This window comes from Crocuta crocuta, unplaced genomic scaffold (assembly GCF_008692635.1).
Source record: "Crocuta crocuta isolate KB4526 unplaced genomic scaffold, BGI_CrCroc_1.0 scaffold241, whole genome shotgun sequence".
Classification (NCBI taxonomy): domain Eukaryota; kingdom Metazoa; phylum Chordata; class Mammalia; order Carnivora; family Hyaenidae; genus Crocuta; species Crocuta crocuta.
Genome location: NW_027527807.1, coordinates 3,170,968 through 3,192,934, shown reverse-complemented (window position 1 = coordinate 3,192,934; position 21,967 = coordinate 3,170,968). Strand labels below are relative to the sequence as shown.

Genomic DNA, 21,967 nt, shown 5'->3' with positions numbered 1-21,967 from the left:
ACCCCAATGGCAACCTCCATTCCTATCTACCAGATGTCCTCACAGCCAGTTAGTGCCACTGCCTTTGGCTCCGAAAAAGTTTCTGAAACTCCCACAACACTAGTTACTAAATCTTCTAAAACAGCGCTCCCAGATTGTTTGAAAAGTCCCTCCCCAGCCACTTCTGGGCCTATGTCTGACATGTCCTCAGTGTCAGTTAATGGCTCTGCTTTGTCACCTTCAGCTGTCTCTTTTGACACTTCCGCACCAGTTGGATCATTCTCTTCATTATGGTCTTCAACTACCCCTAGGACTACCATGATCATACCAACATCTACACTGGATGCCATACCTAGGCCTACTTCAGAAAGCACACTGTCTTCCCCTGCTTTCATTACTTCAGAAGTGACAGAGGTGTCCTCCAGGATCACGCCTACATACTTCTCCTCTCCAACAGAGTCAGCGTTTCCCTCTGTGAAAACCATTCCAACCACTCTTATGGCGGGGATAGCGGCTCCATCTGTAGGCACCGTTGCCTCCTCTCTACTCAGCTCTAGGAACACTGAAGCCATTTCTTCCATCCCAAAGACCACATTTTTGCCATTTCTAGCAATAACCCAACAGTCATCACAAAGAGATGAGATTGCAACTCTGGGCACGTTATCTGGGACGACCAATGACTCCCTATTTCCTGTAAGCAGCAGTAGAGTAACAGCTCTCACAAATTCTTATTCTGGAACTGATGCCTTTGAAAGTGTGCTCTCATCTACTCCATCATATGATCTCCATACTTCCTTGAATATTCAGGTGTCCCCATCTTTGTCTAGCTTTAAGAGCACTCCTGGATACACAAAAAGTATAAAAGCCACCACTTACCTGTCTTCAAATACAGAAAAGATGACTTCTTTGTCAGAAAATACTTCAACAGAGGAACCAACAAAAGGTGCCACATCTGTGACTACTCCTGTTTCGTACCCTCCATGGACTCCATCCATTGCGACTCCACCCTCTTTGACATCATTTCTTTTTTCACCTCATCACACTGAGGCCAAATTCTCTACTCCAAAGACTTTTCTTCCTCTTACATCCCAAGTGGTCGAATTTCCAATTCTGGGAACAAGAACCACACCTAGTAACACCCAGTCTCTGCTTACGACTTCCTGGAACACACCCACAGCTAAAGGTTCTCAATTTCCGATTTTTGCCAGTACTCATATACCTACACGCCACGAAATGGAAACAGAGATTCCATACCTCGTGCCTGGGTCTTTGTCAACATTCACAGCCCCTCAGACTGGTCTTGTATCCGGAGATGTTACGGCAAAGTCATCAGTTTCCACGTCAGAAATGCTTCCTACCTTGGGGATGTCTGACAGTCCTTCATCATCAATATCTTCAAGATCTTTCCCTATCACTTTGACTGATATGAAGCACCCATTTGAGAAAACAGCTACATCTGTAACTCCTAGGACCACACTCCCATCGAATCATTCTGGTGCTACTTCAGGATCTATACTTTCAAAGGCCACTAGTTCACCCATGGTGGCTTGGATTTCATCTACTCTCCCTTTGGGTTCTCCACTGGCAACTGTATCCAGTACTCCTCACATTATAACTTCGTCTACAGTTGAGTTGTCAGAGTCCACATTTCTGACTTCTGACAGGACATCAACACCCTCATTCACTAACTTTACAACACCACCCTTTGCTACTGTAAGCACCACAGTCACCAAAAACACTCCTATGCCTGCAGTGGGCAGTATCACTACTGGCTCCCAAACTTCTCTCCCTCTGTCTGTTAAAATCACAGACGACAGTGTATACATTTCCAAATCTCCTGGGGCATCTTCCAGAACCACTGTGACTGCCAACTCCAAGACTGTGTCTCAACCTCTACCCTCTGGCAAAATGAGTAGGTCACCTCCTGCAACTGACCACACCCTATCTATTAGTTCCATGCATCTGCACAGCGCTGCAGTGACATCTGCATGGAACAGAATCCCAGCTGCATCAGCATCCTCTACTTTATTTCTTCCTAAGCCCACACTGGATTCCCTTCCAAATATAACCACCAAGACACCTACTGCTACTGGAGCCTCATTTCCACTCACATCCACCAGAGTAACACCCCTTTCCTCAGCAACTGTGCCTTCACTACTCTCTTCCTCTTCTGGGACAATCTGGCTGGACTCCACAACTTCTTTTATATCTATGGAAACATCAACTTCACTTATTGCCGCTGAGTCCACAGGTTTGTTCTAGAATATGTGCAGCGTATCACTCATAGAATGCATGTGCAACAGGTCACATGTTCTCTAAGGTGGCCGTTCTCTGAAGGCAGAAAAGGATAAAGAAGGGCACAAGTGTTTCTTATCTGCTTCAGACAGTGGGTCCAGGGGACAGCTAGCTGGCTCAGTTGGTAGAGCATGTGACTCTTGATCTCAGGGTTGTGAGTTCGAGTCCCACATTGGGTGTCGAAATTACTATAAAAAGACAGTGGGTACAGTGGATATCTTGTCTAAACACAGTATTCTCCAGCCATCTTGCTTATCTCTGCTTTATTTAAATATAATGCAAATGTATCTTTTCATTCAGTATGACGTTTCTAAACATGCCTTCCATCGTTTTGTTCCTGATACTCTGTCTCTGCCATTGTGAACATCAGTCAGGAACTTTACCCTCTCCCAGTAGAGAATTATATGGCCTTAGGTATGACATGATGACTGCAAACCATCAAATGCCAGGAGATATTCTAGGCTGCCTTTTTGAATTCCTCTTATATAGGCCTCAGCTTCTCCAGTCTCCACCTCCGGCTGGCTTGGGATGCTTACTCATGGCCAGGGAGTATTTGGCTTCCATATCATTCAAATCTGGGATGTCCCTTCAACTTTTAACACTCAAAACTTGAAGTTTGATAGGACAGACAAGAGAAAGAGGGGTATAGAGACAAATATGAAGTAGAAAAGAAAAGCACAGGGAGAAATAAATATTTTCTCAGTGCGAATGATCTTGTGAGATAACATTCAACTTGACCATTAAATGGACTGGAAATGTGTTCACTAATGAAAATTGAGGATTTGGAAGATTTGTAGATTGTCCATCAATTGCATAGCAATCAGAAAACTGCCCAAATAATTAAAACAAAAATGTGATGGCACATCTGTTTTGCTTTTGGGTATGGAGCCAATGTGCTGTCTCTTGACCTTGGAGGTAAATTAAGCAAAATTTAAGAATGAGACTTCACTGTTGGTCTCTCCAAACTGACAAGCAATGTTGACCAAATTTATGGAAGTTAAATTTCTTGAACTAAATGAGTGAAATTAATCTCATTTTTAATTACAGTTTCCTTCTACAATATTGAAATGAGCTTCTCTGTCTTTAATGAAGAGCCAAGGATCCCTATTACCAGTGTTGTAAATGAACTTGCAGAAAACTGGGTAAAATAATCTTTTAAATATTTATGGTACATATAAAATCTGTGACTATATATATGTGCATATATATACATGATGGACGGAGTAGCTTAAAAGTAGGTTTTAACTTCTTTCTACCCATAATACATTTTACAGCTAATTAGTTTTGAGTTTTTGCTGCAAATGTATCCACTCTGTTAAGTAACACTGTAAGGACGTATGTGGTCTGTCTTTCATAGTGTCAGCGCCGAAAGCTTTTATGGGATGTCATTATTTTAATTTGTTTAGAACTGTACATTTCCCTCCACCGACACACATTCTGGGCTTTTGCCAAATTTTCTTAATTGGAGAAAATGGGAGAGTAGTGATGACAAAGTCTATTGCTATTGTATTTAACTATGTTTGTTTTCTGTGTTTTTATTTTTTTTCCTCTCCTACACAATAAACGTTTTACTTATCCTCGCATTTTGCTGAAAATAAGAGTAATACATACTCTCTGTAAAAAATCCAGACACTGAAGTCCGTGCCCCAGAAGGCAAATGTCTTCTCTAGTACTGTTTCTTGTATTGAATCCTCTTAACAGTCTAGGGTATACTGACTAAGGGTTTTTTCCCCTATACCTGTGATAACTCTGATGCATGTATGTCCTTTTACAAAAATAATTGGAATCACACACCTATCCTACCCTGTAGCTTGTTTTTTCTCACTTAACCATAGATCTTTGAACATATTCCTACTGCAAATATAGATCTACCTCATATACTTTAACAGATACAAAGGATTTCACTAGATGGTTATAATATAGTATTTTTTTAAATTCCGACATCCAGTGGTGGACACTTACGTCACTTTTATTTTTTTTCTCTATTTGGAAACAATGCTGACAATAGGCCCTTGCAATAAATTTGGGGGACGCTTGAGGTTTTCTAGAAGACAAATTCCCAGAGCTGGGATTGCTGGATCAGAGCACATGAACATATCATATTTAAACAATTTTTAAAGTTTATTTATTTATTCTGAGAGAGAGAGCACGCACAAGTGGGGGAGAAACAGAGAGAGGGAGAAAGAGCGCACAAGTAGGGGAGGAACAGAGAGAGAATCCCAAGCAGGCTCTGCACTGTCAGCACAGAGCCCGATGCAGGGCTCGAACTCAGAAACTGTGAGGTCATGCCCTGAGCCAAAATCAAGAGTCGGTTGCTTAACTGACTGAGCCACCCAGGTGCCACACATCTCACGTTTTAATAGCTACAGCTAGGTGGCCTCCCAGACAGGTGCTATCAATTTGCACCCCACCAACAGGAAATGACCATGTCTGCTTCCTGTCTTTCCCCATCGGCATTTCCTATCAAGTGTGTACGGCATGATTATAAGTGCTTGAAAATGGGTGTGCCTATTTGTCCGCCAGGGCTCCATAACAAAATACGATGCACTGGGAGGCTTAAACAACAGACATTTCTTTTCTCACAGTTCTGAAGGCTGGAAGTCCAAGATCAAGGTGCCTGTAGGGTGGGTTTCTTCAGAGGCCATGCTCCTTGCCTGCCCAATGGCCGTCTTCTCACTGTGTCCTCACATAGCGTTTTCTGTGGGCGTGCACACACACACACACACACACACACACAGAGATCTGGTGTCTCTTTCTTTTTCTGCAGGGATAGCAGTCCTATCAGATAAAGGCTCCACCCTCCTTAAAGGGCCTACTCCCAGATATAGTCACATGAGGGAGTTAGGGCTTCAACGCATGGATTAGAGGGGACACTATTCAGCCCATAACAGTCAGTAAAATGTAAATTGAAAACCTGAGTGGAGCAGATGGAAATGTTGAACCCACTGGAATAATAAATGCTGGTTAATGATGACATTGTCTCTGGTAACTTTCCTGGCTGGATAGAGGAGTGAGAATACTAAAACTGATCTGTTTTGTCTCCTACAGTTGAATTCTATATTTCAGGACAGTGAATTTGCTCTTGCTAATCTGGCCATTCACATTAAAAGCAGGTATGTATCATCTGTTGTGGGTTGAAGGCAGTTTGGGGACGTTCTGGGTATGTTCCTATCCAGAGAGGATTTCTTTTTTTCCCCATCTGAGATTTGGGGACGGCATTTTGAGTTACATCTTCCCTTCTGAGTATAGACTCTTTTTGGAATAAGGAAAAAATGTGTATTGTCGCTGTAGGGTGTAAAGCCAATGAGAGAACAAAACAGAAGAACATAAATCAGGGAAACAGTGGAATGAGATTCAGTTGCTTTTAATGCCCCTTTTGGCTTTAAATGCTCTGGTTCTGTGACTTTGGGGGAAAAAAATCCTGCCTTAGAGGCATTAGAGGCTAGGAATGGCCAACGTGCAAAGATTTATAAGTCCCCTTATTTTCCGATTAACGCACTTTCAGGAGTTAGAATATTCCACAGGAAACCTGAAATGTTTAATGCAAGGAGTGCTCACTAGTCGAAGACTTGCCTGGGGCGCAGATTTGGGGAGGTGACACAGTGCCTTGGGCACTTGATACTGAGTAGTATCAAGGAGCCGAGATCAAAAAGAAAACCCCGCCTTTCCCCACCCTCTCCAATATCTGGTGTCAGCTTATCTTCCACATACTCCTAAATTTGGGACCGTACATTCATTAAGACAATGGGAGCCTACTCTACATACTGTTTTCCAACTTTCTTTTCATAGTCATTAAAATGACTTCTTTTTGCATGGGTGTGCGATGGTGTATTTATCCAATTACCTAGTGATGGACATTTCAGTTATTTCATTCTTGTGCATATATTTGTATGCACCCTTGTCGGTACTGTTATGGGACAGACTCCTGAGAGAGGGGTTGCTCAGAGACTTACCACCATTTGGGTACTCAGATAATGACCGAGCTCTTTGGAAGTGTCTCCTTAGAGCCCTGGTATTTGAATTCCAAGCTGGGGGATTCTACTGTTCTGTCTCCCTTGTCTTTCTCCTGAACTTGTGTCCTTGTATATTGGGCACTGTATTTCATTTACATATATATTTTTTATGCCTTTGATACAGAGACACGTCTGAGGGAGAAATAACCATGGATCAAACTTTAGTAAGTAATTTTTCAAAATAACTTGTGGCTCATCTTGTACCTGAGTAGACATAAGGAAAGTAGTGCTTCTACGCAAGTGTATATCAAGCAAAACTCATTTATGGTCATTGAGGGTCAAATTACATTATTTTCTTCGGCATCTGCACAGGAACCCAGTAAGAAGACCATTCTCTGCTTTTCTGAACCATCTGTAGGGCAGCTTTTTTGAGGCATATTCTGTGGGCTATGGGAGCATGGAAGGACTTGGTGGTTGTAAATGGCAAATGGGATTTCCTGGCTGTAGACATCTTGCAAAAGAGCGTGGTTCTTCCAAGAGCGACACAATTGTTGGCAAGACTGGCGTTCACACAGTAAATCTGCCTTTTATCTGTATAGATTTGAAATCAGAGCGTGACAAAACGATCTCCAATCATCCTTGCCCCAATTCTCAGTGCTTATCCCAGTGCCTCAAAGTTTTACCATGTTAGACTCTGAAAGGATTAGTATGCACCCAGCCCATAAGGTATTTAAACATGAGATAAATATTTTGATTATACAAAACACAGTCAAGCCTGCAGTGCGATCCAAATTATCTGTCATCATTTATTTTTTAAACTTAAAATATGTTTATTTATTTTTGAGAGAGAGAGAAAGAGAGCACAAGTGCATGAGCGAGTGGAGAAGGGCAGACAGAGAAGGAGGGAGAGAATCCCAAGCAGGCTCTGCGTTGTCGGCGCAGAGCCTGATGCGCGGCTTGAACCCACAAACTTTGAGATCATGAAACCGTGAGATCATGACCTGAGCTGAAATCAAGAGTCAGATGCTTGGGGCACCTGGGTGGCTCAGCTGGTTAAGCTCTGACTTCGGCCCAGATCATGATCTCACAGTCTGTGAGTTCAGCCCTGCATCGGGCTCTGCACGGACAATGTGGAGCCTGCTTGGGATTCTCTCCCTCCTCTCTCTCCGTCCCTCCCTGACTTGTGCTTTCTCTCTCAAAATAAATAAGTAAACTTAAAAAAAAAAAAAAGAAAAGCTTTTTTAAAAAAGTCACTTAACTGACTGAGCCACGCAGGCGCCCCCTATCTGTCATCGTTTAAAATACTTTCTGTAAAGAGCAGAGTCAGAAATTTTTAATTTAATACCTAATAGATAACATAACCTGAGTAAAATTGCTCTCAAATAATANTGACAGTGTGGACCCCAGAACAGGCTGCCTGGGTCAGAACCCCTGTTCTTGCACTTCCTGAATGTGAGACCCCCCAGGCAACCTAATTGAACTCTCTGGGCCTCAGTTTCCTCATCTATAAAACGGGGATAACAATATTACCATTCCTCACAGGAATGTTGTAAAGACAGAATGCGATGATTTCTGTAAAGTGCTTAGTACAGGACACAGTAAATGCTTGGTGGTGTTCAAGACTATTTCATCACCATGTCAGCGTCTAGATCCAGAAGGTTCAGATTCTGTTCCCAGTTCTGTCAGCCGTGTGACACTGGGCGGATCACTTACCTTCTCTGAGACATAGCTTCCTCGTCTAGAAAACGGGGAGACAATCCCTGCATTGCCCACACCACAGGGGTGACGTGAGGACTAGATGCATCAATTTTTTTTTGAGGGTGATTTGCAAATGGCAATGGGTTACATAAATGTAAAGCATAATTATGATTGCTGTTGTTAGCAATAAGCCCTGTACTCAATTGTAACATTTGTTTAAAGATTTCAGAGACAATGTACTTTTCTTTTGCATTATTTTGGAACAGAGAGAAGGGCATGGCATGGCTTCAATTTCCTATGTACCATACAGGTAAGAACTGAGTTTATTCATAGCTGGTACATTTAGTTCTGATTTTTCTTCCATTTAATTCTGTATTTGCAGCCTCTTGGTCAGAGTTGTCAGAAGGAGATCAAAGTACCCGGTGGTTATTTTACAGATGCTGTAATTGGGCTCTTGCCTTCATGAGCTGCCTCTTTGTAGTGAAGAGAAAATGGGGTCCAAAGTGGTCCTAATTTGGAGACAGGGGAATAAAGTGTTTGTTGTCATCAAAAAAAAGTCCACAGAATACTGAGCAGGGAAGTGGAAAAACAATATGGAAAGTGGCCTCGGTCCTGTTCAGACCCGTGGTCCGGCTCCTCCCCGGAACATCGGCCGTTGTTGCTCTGGTTGATGCAACTCAGAGAGGCTCGTGGGAAGGTCACTGACGTGTTCGGGGTGCTAAGAGTAAAGAGTCTGTTGCAGCGCAGGGAGAGGTCTAAAACAGAGGAGATCTCTACAGCCCGGAAGCGTGAGAAGAGCTGGGAAGAGATGGGCTCTAAGTGGAAGGGTGGGGTGAACAGAGACCCCACTGAGTACGGCTTAGTGCGGGGAAGGCATGGATTAGCTTGGCCGCAGAGAGAAAGTTTTAGTGAACACAGGCACGTCGAACTCTCNCCTCCCTCTCCCCGACTATTTTCCCCCTTCTTCTCCCCCATGGTCCTCCGTTAAGTTCCTCCTAATCCTCCTATACGTGCAAACATATGGTAGGGCCTCTGACTCTTGATTTCAGCTCAGATCATGATCTCAGGGTTCGAGAGTTCCAGCCCCATGTTGGGCCTTGCACTGACAGTGCGGAGACTGCTTGGGATTCTTTCTCTCTCTCTCCCTTTCTCTCTCTCTCTCTCTCTGCACCTCACCCATTTGCTCTCTGTCTCTTTCGGTCTCTCTCTCTCAATAAAAAAAGATGTATCTGCAAATAGAAATGGGGGGGGTAAGTGTAGATAAGTCTGTGAATCTTAAAAATGCTCTGTGTTGTAATAGCAGAGAAGAGTGGAATGTTTGAGGACCTTGCTCCAGCGGTTAAGGTCAAGCACAGCCCTATTCTTTCATGACATACCTTTTATTTTTTATTTAAGAAATATTTTTAATGTTTAAAATTTGGTTTGGAGAGACAGAGAAAGACAGAGAGTGAGCAGGGGAGGGAGAAAGAGAGAGGGAGACACAGAATCCGAAGCAGGCTCCAGGCTCCGAGCTGTCAGCACAGAGCCCAACGCGGGAATGCACGAACTGCGAGATCATGACCTGAGCCGAAGTCAGGTGCTCAACGGGCTGAGCCACCCAGGTGCCCCTCATGACATATCTTTTAGTGGACAGAATACTCGGGATATACTAGGTATTTGTGACCTTGGCTAAGTCTCAGTTCCCTCATCTGTGGAATGGGGTAATGATAACACTCTTCGTGAGGCTGTTGTGAAAATAACATGAGGAGTAAGACATGGGGAGCGAGAGTGCTAAAAATGTTAGCTACTATCATTATTGTTATCTCCATTATTTTTCTATTACAGAAATAGGCCTTCCCCAGAACACATCTTTATAGACTAATTCAGCGTGTGCCATTTGCCTTATTGCAGTAATGATGGATAAATTGGAGACCAGAAGGATAAAAGGTTTTCTCCAAAGTAATGAATCCTGAGTACTCCATCTTCTCTATTAATTAGTACAAACTCTCAGCGAACGCATGGCTAGTTGATTTTAATAGAATGCAAATGTTTCAGACTGGCCGTTTGAAAATGGGCTTTGAGTTGTTTGTTTTGCAGATGAGAAAATTTATCAGAAGATTCCCATACGCTGTCTTCCATCATTACGGAAGGCTTGCCACTTGATGTGAAGTGTTGGGTATTTACAGGCTCTCCATTAAGTTACCTGTGTAAAATCTCAGCACCACAGGCCAAGCTGTACTCTGTTGACATAAGTGCGACATTGTTCTTTTGTCTCTGCTTCTTAGCTGTGTTTGTCAGGTCATCCTAAAGACCAATTCTCCTTTAGCGGCCGACGAATTGGTTAGCAGGATCAGAAGGAAAATACATGGCAACCTCACACATGGAAACTTCACCCAAGGTCAACTGATGTTGTTAGTGAAATCGGAACATGTCGCAGTGGAAAAACTGGGTAATTTGGGTGGGGGTGGGATATTCCATGTGCATCCATTCCCTGTATTACAAAGCTCAGAGTGCGTGTGTAGGAAGACATCCTGAGTTTTGAGGGGGAGAGGCATTGTCTTCACATTCCTTTCCTCATCCACGGTGCTCACGAGCCCTGACAACCTTTCTACTGGGAAGAGCTTATAAGAATATGGGAGGGTCACCAGAGACCATTGGACACCAGCCCTGGCCAGTCCATCGATGGAGTGGGAGAATTGTCTCTCTTGCATAAATACCCAGAGGACTGGGGAGCCTCCTCCTTCCACACAAGAGATGCCCAATAGAAGCTTGCTAAATTATTGATTGATATAGCCAGGCTATTCATCTTGGAAAGTGATCTGGGAACAGTCAGGCCTTTCTCTCATGGGCTAGTGTAGCTCTCTTACTTTCCCCCAACAGACTGCGGTAAAAATAGCGGACTAACCTGGGTACCACACATCCACATTAGAATACACGATCCTCGGTGACAGACTAATCCGGTAGCAGAGGGCAGACTGTGATCCCAAGTGACAGAGGAGTAGAAGGCAGAGAAGGGTAGAAGCCACAGGCAGAGCCTACAGTGCAAATGGCACTGATGGCTGTCCTTACAGGAGACTGGGATGGCCGGACCACTCTGTCAACACGTGAGGGGGAAGATTTCTGGCATCGGGGTCATGAGCCCAGTGAGTGGTCAAGTGAAAACTGAGAACTTACCACACACACTTAGCCCGGGTCACTTTTCCCTTAATGTGACCACACTTGGCAACCAAAACCTTGTCCTCGGCACCGTCATCAGAGCAGCGCTCCCGGGTCTAATACTGGCAGTGGTCGGTACTTGGAGTTGACTGAAACCAAATCCACCCCAGAGCTCATTAAGAAGGGAGGAACCATCCAGAAGGAGAAGTCAGCCTTTAGTCTCCTGTCATTGACAGTGGGTACCTCGGAAAGAGGGCAACTGGCGGGTGAGAGACAACTTTTGGTTTTGGTGTGGGTGCCTTGAACTTTCTTTTCACTGCAAATGTAACACTTAAAAACCAAGACGAAAAGCTGTCCTGTCAACCTGTGCTTTTAATGAAAAGGACTACATGTGAGGTTTTACTGGGAGGCTGTCCTTTAAGGAAGGACAGCATTTCATGTATTTTCAGTGAAGCCTGGTTTAAATGGGCTGGTAGAAAAAGTTTTCTCTTTTGTTTGCTGTTGTTTACAGGCAAGATAATAATGATGGGTCGTAATGGAAGTTCATGACTCTTCTAAGTGCCTTTTGCCCTTTAAAATGTGCATACATTTTACAGAGCCCGGAAGTTGTGAAGCCCATGAAACAGTCTCTAAATACAAAGGGACCTATAAATGGCTCCGAACCAACCCTACTGAGACAGCCCACACTCGATGCGTAAAGAATAGAGATGGAAACGCTACTAGGGTCTGGTATGTATCGGCCAAGTTCTAATTGCTATTTCAGGTACTCAAAGATCCACTTGACTGGGACCATGCTTCTGGGCAGACTCCCTCCCTCCCCCTTGGCTCTTGTCTTGCCTTCCTTCACCCTTTGGCCCCAATTAAGCATGCCCACGCAACATAATAACGTTCTAGGAGAATGTTCATGAAGGCAAAAGAGACAACGTCACCCATAAACCCACCACTCGAGCACAGCTGTTTTTTAGGTGGGCATAGTTTTTCGTCTCGCTGTTCCCCGTGTGCCTTTAAGTTTTATGGAGCTTTTATGCAGTGGGAATCACTGCCCTCCTATCAGTAATGTGATTTACCCTTTCATGCGATAATTGATCAAACATTTTTTCCGTGTTCTACATTCTTCTTAATGACCATTTCGAAAAATGGCCTCAGAAGCCACCTCATTGATGGGCCATAATCATCTACTAAATCACCCCCCTGTTCTTGCCTTATCATTTTCTTTCTTTAAATCATCAGTCCCTCTTCTCTGACTCTCTGCTGTTAATGGTTTATGCCATTAACTTAAGTAGGCAGTCCAGAAGGACGGCAGGTTTTGACAGAGGCTTAAAAGCTCTCTTTTGGAAGACAACCTCTTGGACTGGGTCCTACACTCTTCCTACATCTAATCAAGTTAGCAAATCATGCTGGTTTTGTGATCACAATCAGAGCTCACATGAAGCCTTTGCTTTCTGGCCCCACCACCGCGACCCCGGCGTAGGAGGTCCTTACCATCATCCCTTGTCTACTTTCAAAGTAGACTCCTTGCCTTCCCCTGCCCTGGCTCCACATTGACTTGGGTATGAAGTCCAAGCTCTTACATGCAGTACTCAAGATCTGCGGGCTCCATTTTTTCTCTGTTTGTGCTATTTTCTCTGCTGCAAGGGCCAGGGGGCCCTCCTCCATCTCTGTCCTTTTAGCGTCCAGCTCAGCTCAAAGGCTGCAAATGAGCTCTCCTTCCCTGGCGGTTTGACAGAGTCCGTTTAGTTGACATAGCTTTTCGTCTCACAACTTGCCTACTAGATGTAGTTACATCTACAGACTCAAACCACCAAGTTACAACACGCTCCTCCCGGGACCAGACCCTGCCGTGTTTGTCTGCACTATCAGAGGTCCTGGAACACAGTGGGTGCTCAATAAATGTGGCAGCTCATTTGAAATGAACTGGATCGAATTGGACGAGGCGCAGGGGAGGGTGGATGGTGAGGGCCAGTGAGCTACAAAGGGTGGTGTGCTGAGACAGGGACAGATCCTAAAATGAATTTCCTCTTACAACGGGGGTAAGAAGGGAAAGTGAGGGTAAGGAGCCACGTCCAGCGGGGCAAAATCTCTGCCTCGGCTCTTGCGCCACTGGACATCTCCATGCTTCATCTCAGACTCTCTTGCCTTTTTGTACCTCCTGCATGGGGACCCTAGATTCGCTCGATCCCCAAGAGCAAAGTTTTCTTCGCTTTACAAACACTGGGCTCCTCCCTCTGCTCTCTCAGCCAGGAGAGCCCAGTGTTTGTAAGTGGGAGTGGGCAAAGGGGAGAGGCAGGCGGAAGACACAGCGCGCTCCTTCTTTGTTTGCTTTAAGACTATTCTGGCCTCGTTCTCCGACGAGAAAGCTTTTGGTCCCTCTCTCCTCTTTTTCAGCTCAATCAGTATGGAGACTGGCAAATCTCAGTGGGAAAAACCAAAGTTGAAACAGTGCAAACTGCTTCAAGGACTTCCTGATAAGATTGTGGATCTAACTAACATTACTATAAGTGATGGTAAGACTGTTCTGTCCACATTAGTGAAATAAGGGAACCTCCATCTGTCTGCCTGACCTGAGGCCAGAGGGGGTACAGGCAAGCCCCGTGGAGGAAAATTCTACCTTATGACCACCCAGTTTCAGAAACAAGGTAGTTCACATTGGTGGAGGTGAAAGTGGGGCATGCTAAGTTAGGATTCTCAGTGTTTGTTTGTTTGTTTTTGCTTTATAGTGTTTTTTATTTTATAATTTTGGACTAATTATTACTTTTCACTTTAAAATAGTTTTAAGGGGCACCTGGGTGGCTCAGTCGGTTGAGCATCTGACTCTTGATTTCAGCTCAGGTCATGATCCCAGGGTCGTGGGATTGAGCCTCGCATTGAGCTCTGAACTGGGGACACCAAGCCTGCTTGGGACTCTCTCTCTCCTTTTCTCTTTACCCTTTCCCCACTTGTGCTCTCTCTAGCTCTCTCAAAATAAATAAATTAAAAAAACAGCTTTAATAGGTAATTCTTCACATAGTTCAATATTGCAAAAACAGAAAGGCTATATACAGTGACACGTCTCCTTCCCCTGTTGACCCCCATCATTCAATAAATATTCACAGAGATGTTCTATGTATTTACAAGGAAATTTACATGCACGCACACACACACACCATATATTTGCATATACGTGTGTATTCTCTATGCTGTTCTGCATCTTGCTTTTTTCTCTTAACAACATATTGAAGAAATTATCGTTTTGGGATATGGAGAGCTTCCTCATGCTTTTTATCACTGCGTTATATTACACTGCATGCACATGCCATAATTTATTTCTTTTAACCTGTTTCCTATGGGAGGGCACTTCCACTGTCAATAACACTTTGTTTTTACAAAACTGTTGTAATGGATATTGTCCACATGTCATTTTACATGAGTGGCGTATACTTGAAGGATAAATTCCTAAAAGTAGAATTGCCAGGCAATACTTCTGATGGTGTTAAAATGCTGTCTGTAATGGTTACACCAGTTATACTCCCACCTGCAAGATGTGACAGTGTCTGCTTTGGGGCACCAGGGTGGCTCTGTCAGTTGAGCGTCTGACTTGAGCTCAGGTCATGATCTGGCAGTTGTGAGCTCGAGCCCCACATTGGGCTCGCTGTTGTCGGTGCAGAGCTCACTTCAGACCCTCTGCCCCCCTCTCTCTCTGCCCCTCCCCTGCTTGTGCTCTCTCAAAAATAAATAAACATTTAAAGAAAGAAAGTGCCTGTCTCAAAATACCTTCATTAACACAGCAAGCTATCAAACTTTTGGATCTCTGGGGGCGCCTGGGTGACTCAGTTGGTTAAGCATCCGACCTTGGCTCAGGTCATGATCTCACAGTTCATGAGTTCAAGCCCCGCATTGGGCTCTGTGCTGACAGCTCAGAGCCTGGGGCCCGCTTCGGGTTCTGTGTGTGTGTGTCTCTCTCTCTGCCCCTTCCTGCTCAAGTTCTGTCTCTCCATCTCTCAAAAATAAATAAACATTTAAGAAATTATTTTTAAAAACCCTCAAGTATAAGAATAGTGTTTGGACCTGCTTTTTTCTTCCTAAGAGCAGGAGATAAAACCCGTATTTGCAAGATGNTCTGTCGTCTGTCTGTCTCTCTCAAAAATTAAAAAAATAAAAAAATAAAAACCTTTTGGATCTCCAGTCATTTGGTAAGCAGAAATCGGTATCTTGTAGTTGAAAAATATTTTATGAAGATATTCACATATCATAAAATCTTTACACATTTAATGGGCACAATTCCATGGTTTTTAGCATATTCACTAGAGTGTGCAACAGTCACCACTAATTCCAGAACATTTTGATCACTCCAGAAAGAAACCCCACACACATTAGCAGTCATTCCCTTCCTCCCATCCCTGCAGACCCTGGAAACCTCGAATCAACTTTCTCTCTTCTTTTAATTTAATTCTATTGTAGTAAGAACGCTTAACATGACATCTACCCTCTTAACAAAAAAATTTTTAAAGTAGACTCCATGCCCAGCGTGGAGCCCAATGTGGGGCTTGAACTCAAGACCCTGAGATCAAGAGTTGGACACTTAACTGACTGAGACATTCAAGCACCTCCCTACCCCTGACAAATTTTTAAATGTATAGTGTATTGCTACTGACTATAGGTACAATGCTGTAAAACAGATTTCCAGGGCTTACTCATCTTGCTTAACTGAAACTTTATGCCTGTTGATGAGGAACTTCCCATTTCCCCTCCCCCAGCCCCTGGCCACCACCATTCTACTCTGTGCTCTTGTGAGTTCGACTATGTTAGATTCCCCATATAAATGAGATCATACTAGCGCCTGGGTGACTCAGTCAGTTAAGCGTCTGACTTCAGCTCAGGTCATGATCTCACGGCTCATGAGTTCGAGCCCCATGTCGGGGTCTGTGCTGACAACTTGAAGCCTGAGCCTGCTTTGGATTCTGTGTCTCCGTTTGGGTCTGCGCTGACAGCTCAGAGGCTGGAGCCTGCTTCAGATTCTGTGTCTCTGTCTCTCTTTGCTGCTCCCGCACTCACACTCTGTCTGTCTCTCAAAAATAACAAAACATCAAAAAAATTACAAAAAAAAAAGAGATCACATAATATTTGGCTTTCTGTATCTGGTGTATTTCACTTAGCCTAATGTCTCCTGGTTTATATATGTTGCTGCAAATGACAGGATTTCCTTCTTTTTAAAGGTGAATATTATTCCTGTGTGTGTGTGTGTGTGTGTGTGTGACATTTTATTTATCCATTCATCTCTAGATGGAGACTTGTATTATTTCCACACCTCGACTATTGTGAATAATGTTGTAATGAAATGTGAATGTAGATATCTCTCTGAGATTGTGATTTTAGCTCCTTTGAATACATACACACAAGTGAGATTGCTGGATCATATGGCAGTTCTATTTTTAATTTGTGAGGAACCTCCATACTGTTTTCCATAGTGACTGTACCAATTTACATTCCCACCCACAGCGTACCAGGGTGCCCTTTTCTCCACACTCTTGGCGACACTTGTTATCTCTTGATTTCTGATAACAGCTACCCTGACAGTTGCGAAGTGACATCTCATTGTGGTTTTGTTGTCCATTTCTCTGATGATGACTGATGTTGAACACCTTTTCATATATCTATTGGCCTTTTCTTAGTGTCTTCTTCTGAGAAGTGTCTGTTTCTTTAGCCTATTTTTTAATCAGGCTATTTGTTTGTTCACTAATGAGTTATAGAAATTCTTTTTTTTAAATTTATTTTTTAATGTAGGCTCCATGCTCATCATGGGGCTTGAACTCATGACCCTGAGATCAAGAGTCATAAGCTCTACTGACTGAGCCAGCTGGGCACCCCATGAATTATAGCAATTCTTAGTATATTTTGGAGATTAACTCCTTATCAAATATATGGTTTGCAAATATTTTTTTTCCCATTTGGTAAGTTGTCTTTTCATTCTGTTGATTATTTCTCTTGTTGTAAGAACCTTTTTATATGATGCGGTCCTGTGTGTTTATTTTCGTTTCTGTTGCTTCTGGTGTCATATCCACGGAATCGTTGCCAAGATCAATGTCAGGAAGTTTTCCCGTTATGTTTTCTTCTAGGAGTTTTTGAGTTTCAGCTCTTGCATTTAAGTCCTGAATCAGTTTGAGTCGATTTTTGCATACGGTGTAATAGAAGGGCCAGTTTCATTCTTCTGCGTGTGAGTTTTCAGTTTCCCCAACACCTTTTGTAGACGAGATTATCCTTTCCTCATTGTGTATTTGTGTCACTCTTGTTGAAGATCAGTTGATGGAATATGTGTGGATTTGTTTCTGGGCTCTCTATTCTGTTCCAGTGGTTTATGGGTCTGCCTTTACACCAGTACCATCCTGTTTTGATTACTGTGGTTTTGTATCATATTTTGATATCAAGGCATGTAATACCTCGGTTCTACTTTCTCAAGATTGATTTGGCTCTGTGTGTGTGTGTGTGTGTGTGTTTGTGTGTGTGTGTGTGTGTGTGTGTGTGTGTAGGGGCTGAACTGAGGCTTTGTCCTCAGGTCACTGGCTGGAGGAGTCTCTTTTCCTTCATTTATTCAGGGGCCCTTCAGATCTTGACAAATCTGTCACTCTAAATTTGCGAGAGATTATGGTGCTCTCTCCCCAGCCCGCAGAGANGTCTTTCCTCCCTGCCATATATACATCTTCTGATGCTGCTCTTTAGAAAATGCAGCTTTGGGCTGGTTCCCATTCTCCCTGACCAGCAGGGATGACTGGTTCTAGCTAGGTGCTCTCTGATTATTTCTTTTTTTTTAATGTTTATTTATTTATTGGTTTATTTATTTAGAGAGAGCGAGCGAGCAGGGGAGAAGCAGAGAGAGAGGCAAACAGAGAACCCCAAGCAGGCTCCACAGCTGTCAGCACAAGAGCCCGATGCGGGGCTCGAACCCACAAACCGTTTGATCATGGCCTGAACCGAAAGCAAGAGTTTTGGTGGGGTGATGAATGTGTCCTTCACAAAATGCTCCACCAGGGTTTTCTCTAAGGAGCAGGAGCTGTGCGTGTCATTGAGGGCAAGGGGGACTAACTGCTGGCATTCAGCTGTTGTCACAGCCCAACATTGATCTTCCGTAGACTGGCCTCAGAAATACGGGAACTGACAAAGTTCACTGCCTGTCAAATGCACTCAGAATCGTTCTTCTACCCCAGGGACCACTGAGCTGCCTAACTCAGTGGAGCCACAAGGCAGCGTTTCAGGACACGGGCTTACTTCCTAGCTCCAATGCCATGGCCTCCCACCCTACCGACCAACTTTCCGTAGATTTTGTTGATGAAATGCATCTCAGTCTGTTGTAAGATCTCTCCTCAATCTCCAGAGTCTTGGAATGACTGTGTCTGCTAATTTTGACCGGCATACTAGATGTTGCTCTTGGTGAACTTCCCCCCAACCCCGCCTTACAGTACTATTCTTAAAGTCCTGCCTCTCCTTACCAGTGCTTTTACAGCGGGCATCAGTTTTCCTCATCAGCTTGCAGTGTATGCATACCTTGTCAGGCACAGCTCCCCTGTGTGAAGGGGGGCCATCCCATAATGTCTAGATGGAAACTGGGGCACAAGCATCCCAGCGCCTTGCAGGGGGGCCGGGGAATTGCCTTGAGGCAGTGAACTCCTCAGACTTGTCTTCCTTGGAAATCAGAGATCCTTGCCAAGAAATACCTAGAAGAGTTAGAATAGTAAGCACAGCCCTGGTAGTTTCTAGGTCTGAAATCATGAGTCAGGACAACATGGAGGGCAGCGGCTTGAAGTGAGTGGGCAGCGAGGTAGGGAGGCCCGAGTTTCATGCTGACCTCCCTCCTCCGAGTGACAAGTGAGGCATTTTTCTTAGACATGCTAATAGAATTTTCTCCATAGGAGGAAATGGGAAGCAACCATAACAATAACAAAAACACTGCATAGGGATGCCTGAGTGGCTCAGTTGGTTAAGCGTCCAACTTTGGCTCAGGTTGTGATCTCTGTTCATGGGTTCGAGCCCCGCGTCGGGCTCTGCACTGACAGCTAGCTCAGGGCTTGGAGCCTGTCTTCAGATTCTGCATCTTCCTCTCTCTCTGACCCTCCCCTGCTCACGCTGTCTCTCTCTCTCTCTCTCAGAAATAAATAAAAACATAAAAAAAAGCACTGCATTAAAAAAAGGAAAGAAAAAAGCACTGCATTGGGTTGAGATCTTTAGGAAATTAACTGTCAGAAGTCACTTTATTAAAAAAAAAAAACCTGCAGAGAATGAGAAGAGTTGCATGGTGGCTGTAATGTATATAACTGAGAATAAATTATCAAATTTATTAGCTTTGGAGGAATCCTGTTCCCTGCAAATGAGGCGCTTCATAAAAAAACTGAGTACAATGTAAAGGGAAGAAAATGCATTCACGCTGAACCAATTTTTCTTTCGCTTTCAATCTTGCTGACAAGCGTTAGATGTCTTGGTTGGAGAAAAACTTGTCAGTTTTTCTGTTAAATGCGGAGTTAGAAAGGAACCATTATTTCCAAAGTCCGTGGGTTCTTTGCTTTGTCTCATTTTTGTGACCCTCAAGGTACGGATGATGCATCACACTCACGAAGTGCATCCTGTGTGTGCGTCTCTCCCACGTCGGGAAAGGATAGTGCAAGGTGGAGAAATAAAGAACTATATGATTCCCAGGATGTCAGGGTGAAGGATTGCGACGCACAGCTGTTCCAACCCCCAAACCATGCAGAAAAGTGATAAAGGCACAGATGCTGTAGTAGAAAGTGATATTGAAAGAGCACTAGCTTTGGAATCAAACAGGAGTGGATCAAAATCTGGGTTAGAACCTTTGTGTCATCATGTCTTAGTCTGTGTAAAGGGTATTGGTACCCACCACACAGGGCTATTGTGATGATTACATTGGAAAGTGTACGTATAATGCCTAGTGGTAGCTTGTCTCCAAAATGCCCACCAATGGGGCACCTGGGTGGCTCAGTCGGTTAAGCGTCTGACTTCGGCTCAGGTCATGGTCTCACGGTTCGTGGGTTCAAGCCCCCTGTCGGGCTCTGTGCTGACAGCTAGCTCAGAGCCTGGAGCCTGTCTTCGGATTCTGTATCTCCCTCTCTCTGACCCTCCCCTGCTCACGCTGTCTCTATCTGTCTCTCAAAAATAAATAAAACATTAAAAAATTTTAAAAAAAAAAAACCAAAATGCCCATCGATTCAATCCCTCTTTGTCAACGGGGAGTTGCTAGCCCCGCAGAATTTCACAGCCGTGACGCTATGCCAATCGCAGGAGTAACTTTTAAGGGCACTGGAAATCTCTGCTTCCTTTCTCTTGCACACTGTCATTTGGGATTCCTCCTCTCAGAATCCAGACACCATGTGATAAGAAGCCCAAGCAGTGGTGTGCTGGAAAACGTTTACAACCCGCTCTGCCTGAAAAGGTACTTTTGTAGCATTTGCCGGTTTCCTTGATGTGATACCCTCCGGCGGCTGAATATGAACAACAACATGCAATTACTGAACACAAAGTTGGTAAGGGATACACAGATACAGTAGATAAAAATAAACACCAAAGCACAGATTATTAAAATGTAGGAAAGTAATTGGGAAGTGATGAGTTTGGAGTATCACCACTGTCTTTCATATGATTGATTTAATTAAAAGTTTCTGTCGTTTGGGGCCCCTGGGTGGCTTAGTCGGTTAAGCGTCCGACTTTCGCTTAGGTCATGATCACGCGGTTCGTGGGTTCGAGCCCCGCGTCGGGCTCTGTGCTGACTGCCAGCTCAGAGCCTGGAGCCTGTTTCAGAGTCTGTGTCTCCCTCTCTCTCTGACCCTCCCCTGCTCACGCTGTCTCTCTCTCTCTCTTTCCTAGAAATAAATAAAACATTTAAAAAAATTTTTTTTAAAGTTTCTGTTGTTTAATTGTTAGTAATGGCTGTGTTTAACCAGCTCACAAAACTCCTGCAAACGTAACGATTAATTCTGACAAGTTGATACCAGCTGGATACGGCAATGCCACTGAGCCTCAGCCACTGGGAGAGGCGGTGTGTCGGGAACAGCCTCAACGGAACTGCAAAGGCCGACGGCCCCAACTGACCAGTCCGTGGTAGCATCAACTGTCAGCCATGTGACTGAGCCATCTTGGACCACCAGCCCTGTCTAATCTCTGACTGCCTCTGGTTCTAGCTGCCGTCTCATAGCAACTGCATGAGAGACCCTAAACGAAAAGCATTCAGCTGACACTGGTCAACACACAGAACCATGAGGGGTCATACGGGACTATTTTAAGTCATTCCATGTGGGGGGCAGTTTGTTATGCAGTTGCAGACAACTACAATAGCGTCTCATAGAAATTGCTCAATAAATAACAGACATTACTGTTTGGATTGCTGCAATCACCGGCAGATTAATTGTAACTGTTTCAAGCAATGGGGGATCTATTCATTTTACAACAAGTAAAGGACGATTCCTTCCATTGCTTTCGCTCGAGGACTCAGCGTTTTTAGGCGAGGAGTGTGATGGGTCCCGGATTTGACTCAAAAACCGGAGGACTCTAGGTGAAACGCCTGCGATCACTTTCCACAATGTAGCCAGTCTCCCGCTGGCCAGTTGTTTACTTTCCTTCTGCGACAGCAGGGATTTCATGGAGTGAAGTCACGCCACTGAGGCCCAAAGAATGACCCCAAGGAGGTGGCTCTGGCTATCCCACTGACACCAAAGCCTGAAAATGTACTAAGAGCAATAGAGAGATCTGTGAATGAGCACGTCATATTTTCCCTCCATCTCAGTCTTATTGTGTCCTCAAGTTCCTTTAACAGACCAGAAGATAGATGTGCCAAGGACAAAATATTAATTTAGAAGTAATTACAACCTTGTTCAACCTCCCCGTTTCTTCCACCCCCTCGAAGAGAATTCTTCTTGCCAACTCAGTTCCTA

At 44.1% G+C, this 21,967-nt stretch overlaps 1 protein-coding gene across 1 annotated transcript in view; it reads left to right on the top strand.

The window, feature by feature from the left end:
* Positions 1-21,967, top strand: part of ADGRG4 (adhesion G protein-coupled receptor G4) — a 105,396-nt gene that overhangs the window by 21,698 nt on the left and 61,731 nt on the right. The window contains 8 exon segments of the mRNA XM_077773981.1: positions 1-2,230; positions 3,322-3,416; positions 5,323-5,387; positions 6,412-6,443; positions 8,175-8,235; positions 10,190-10,353; positions 11,657-11,789; positions 13,446-13,564. The exon segment at positions 1-2,230 is cut by the window's left edge and continues 20 nt beyond it. Coding sequence (XP_077630107.1) covers positions 1-2,230; positions 3,322-3,416; positions 5,323-5,387; positions 6,412-6,443; positions 8,175-8,235; positions 10,190-10,353; positions 11,657-11,789; positions 13,446-13,564 — 2,899 coding nt within the window.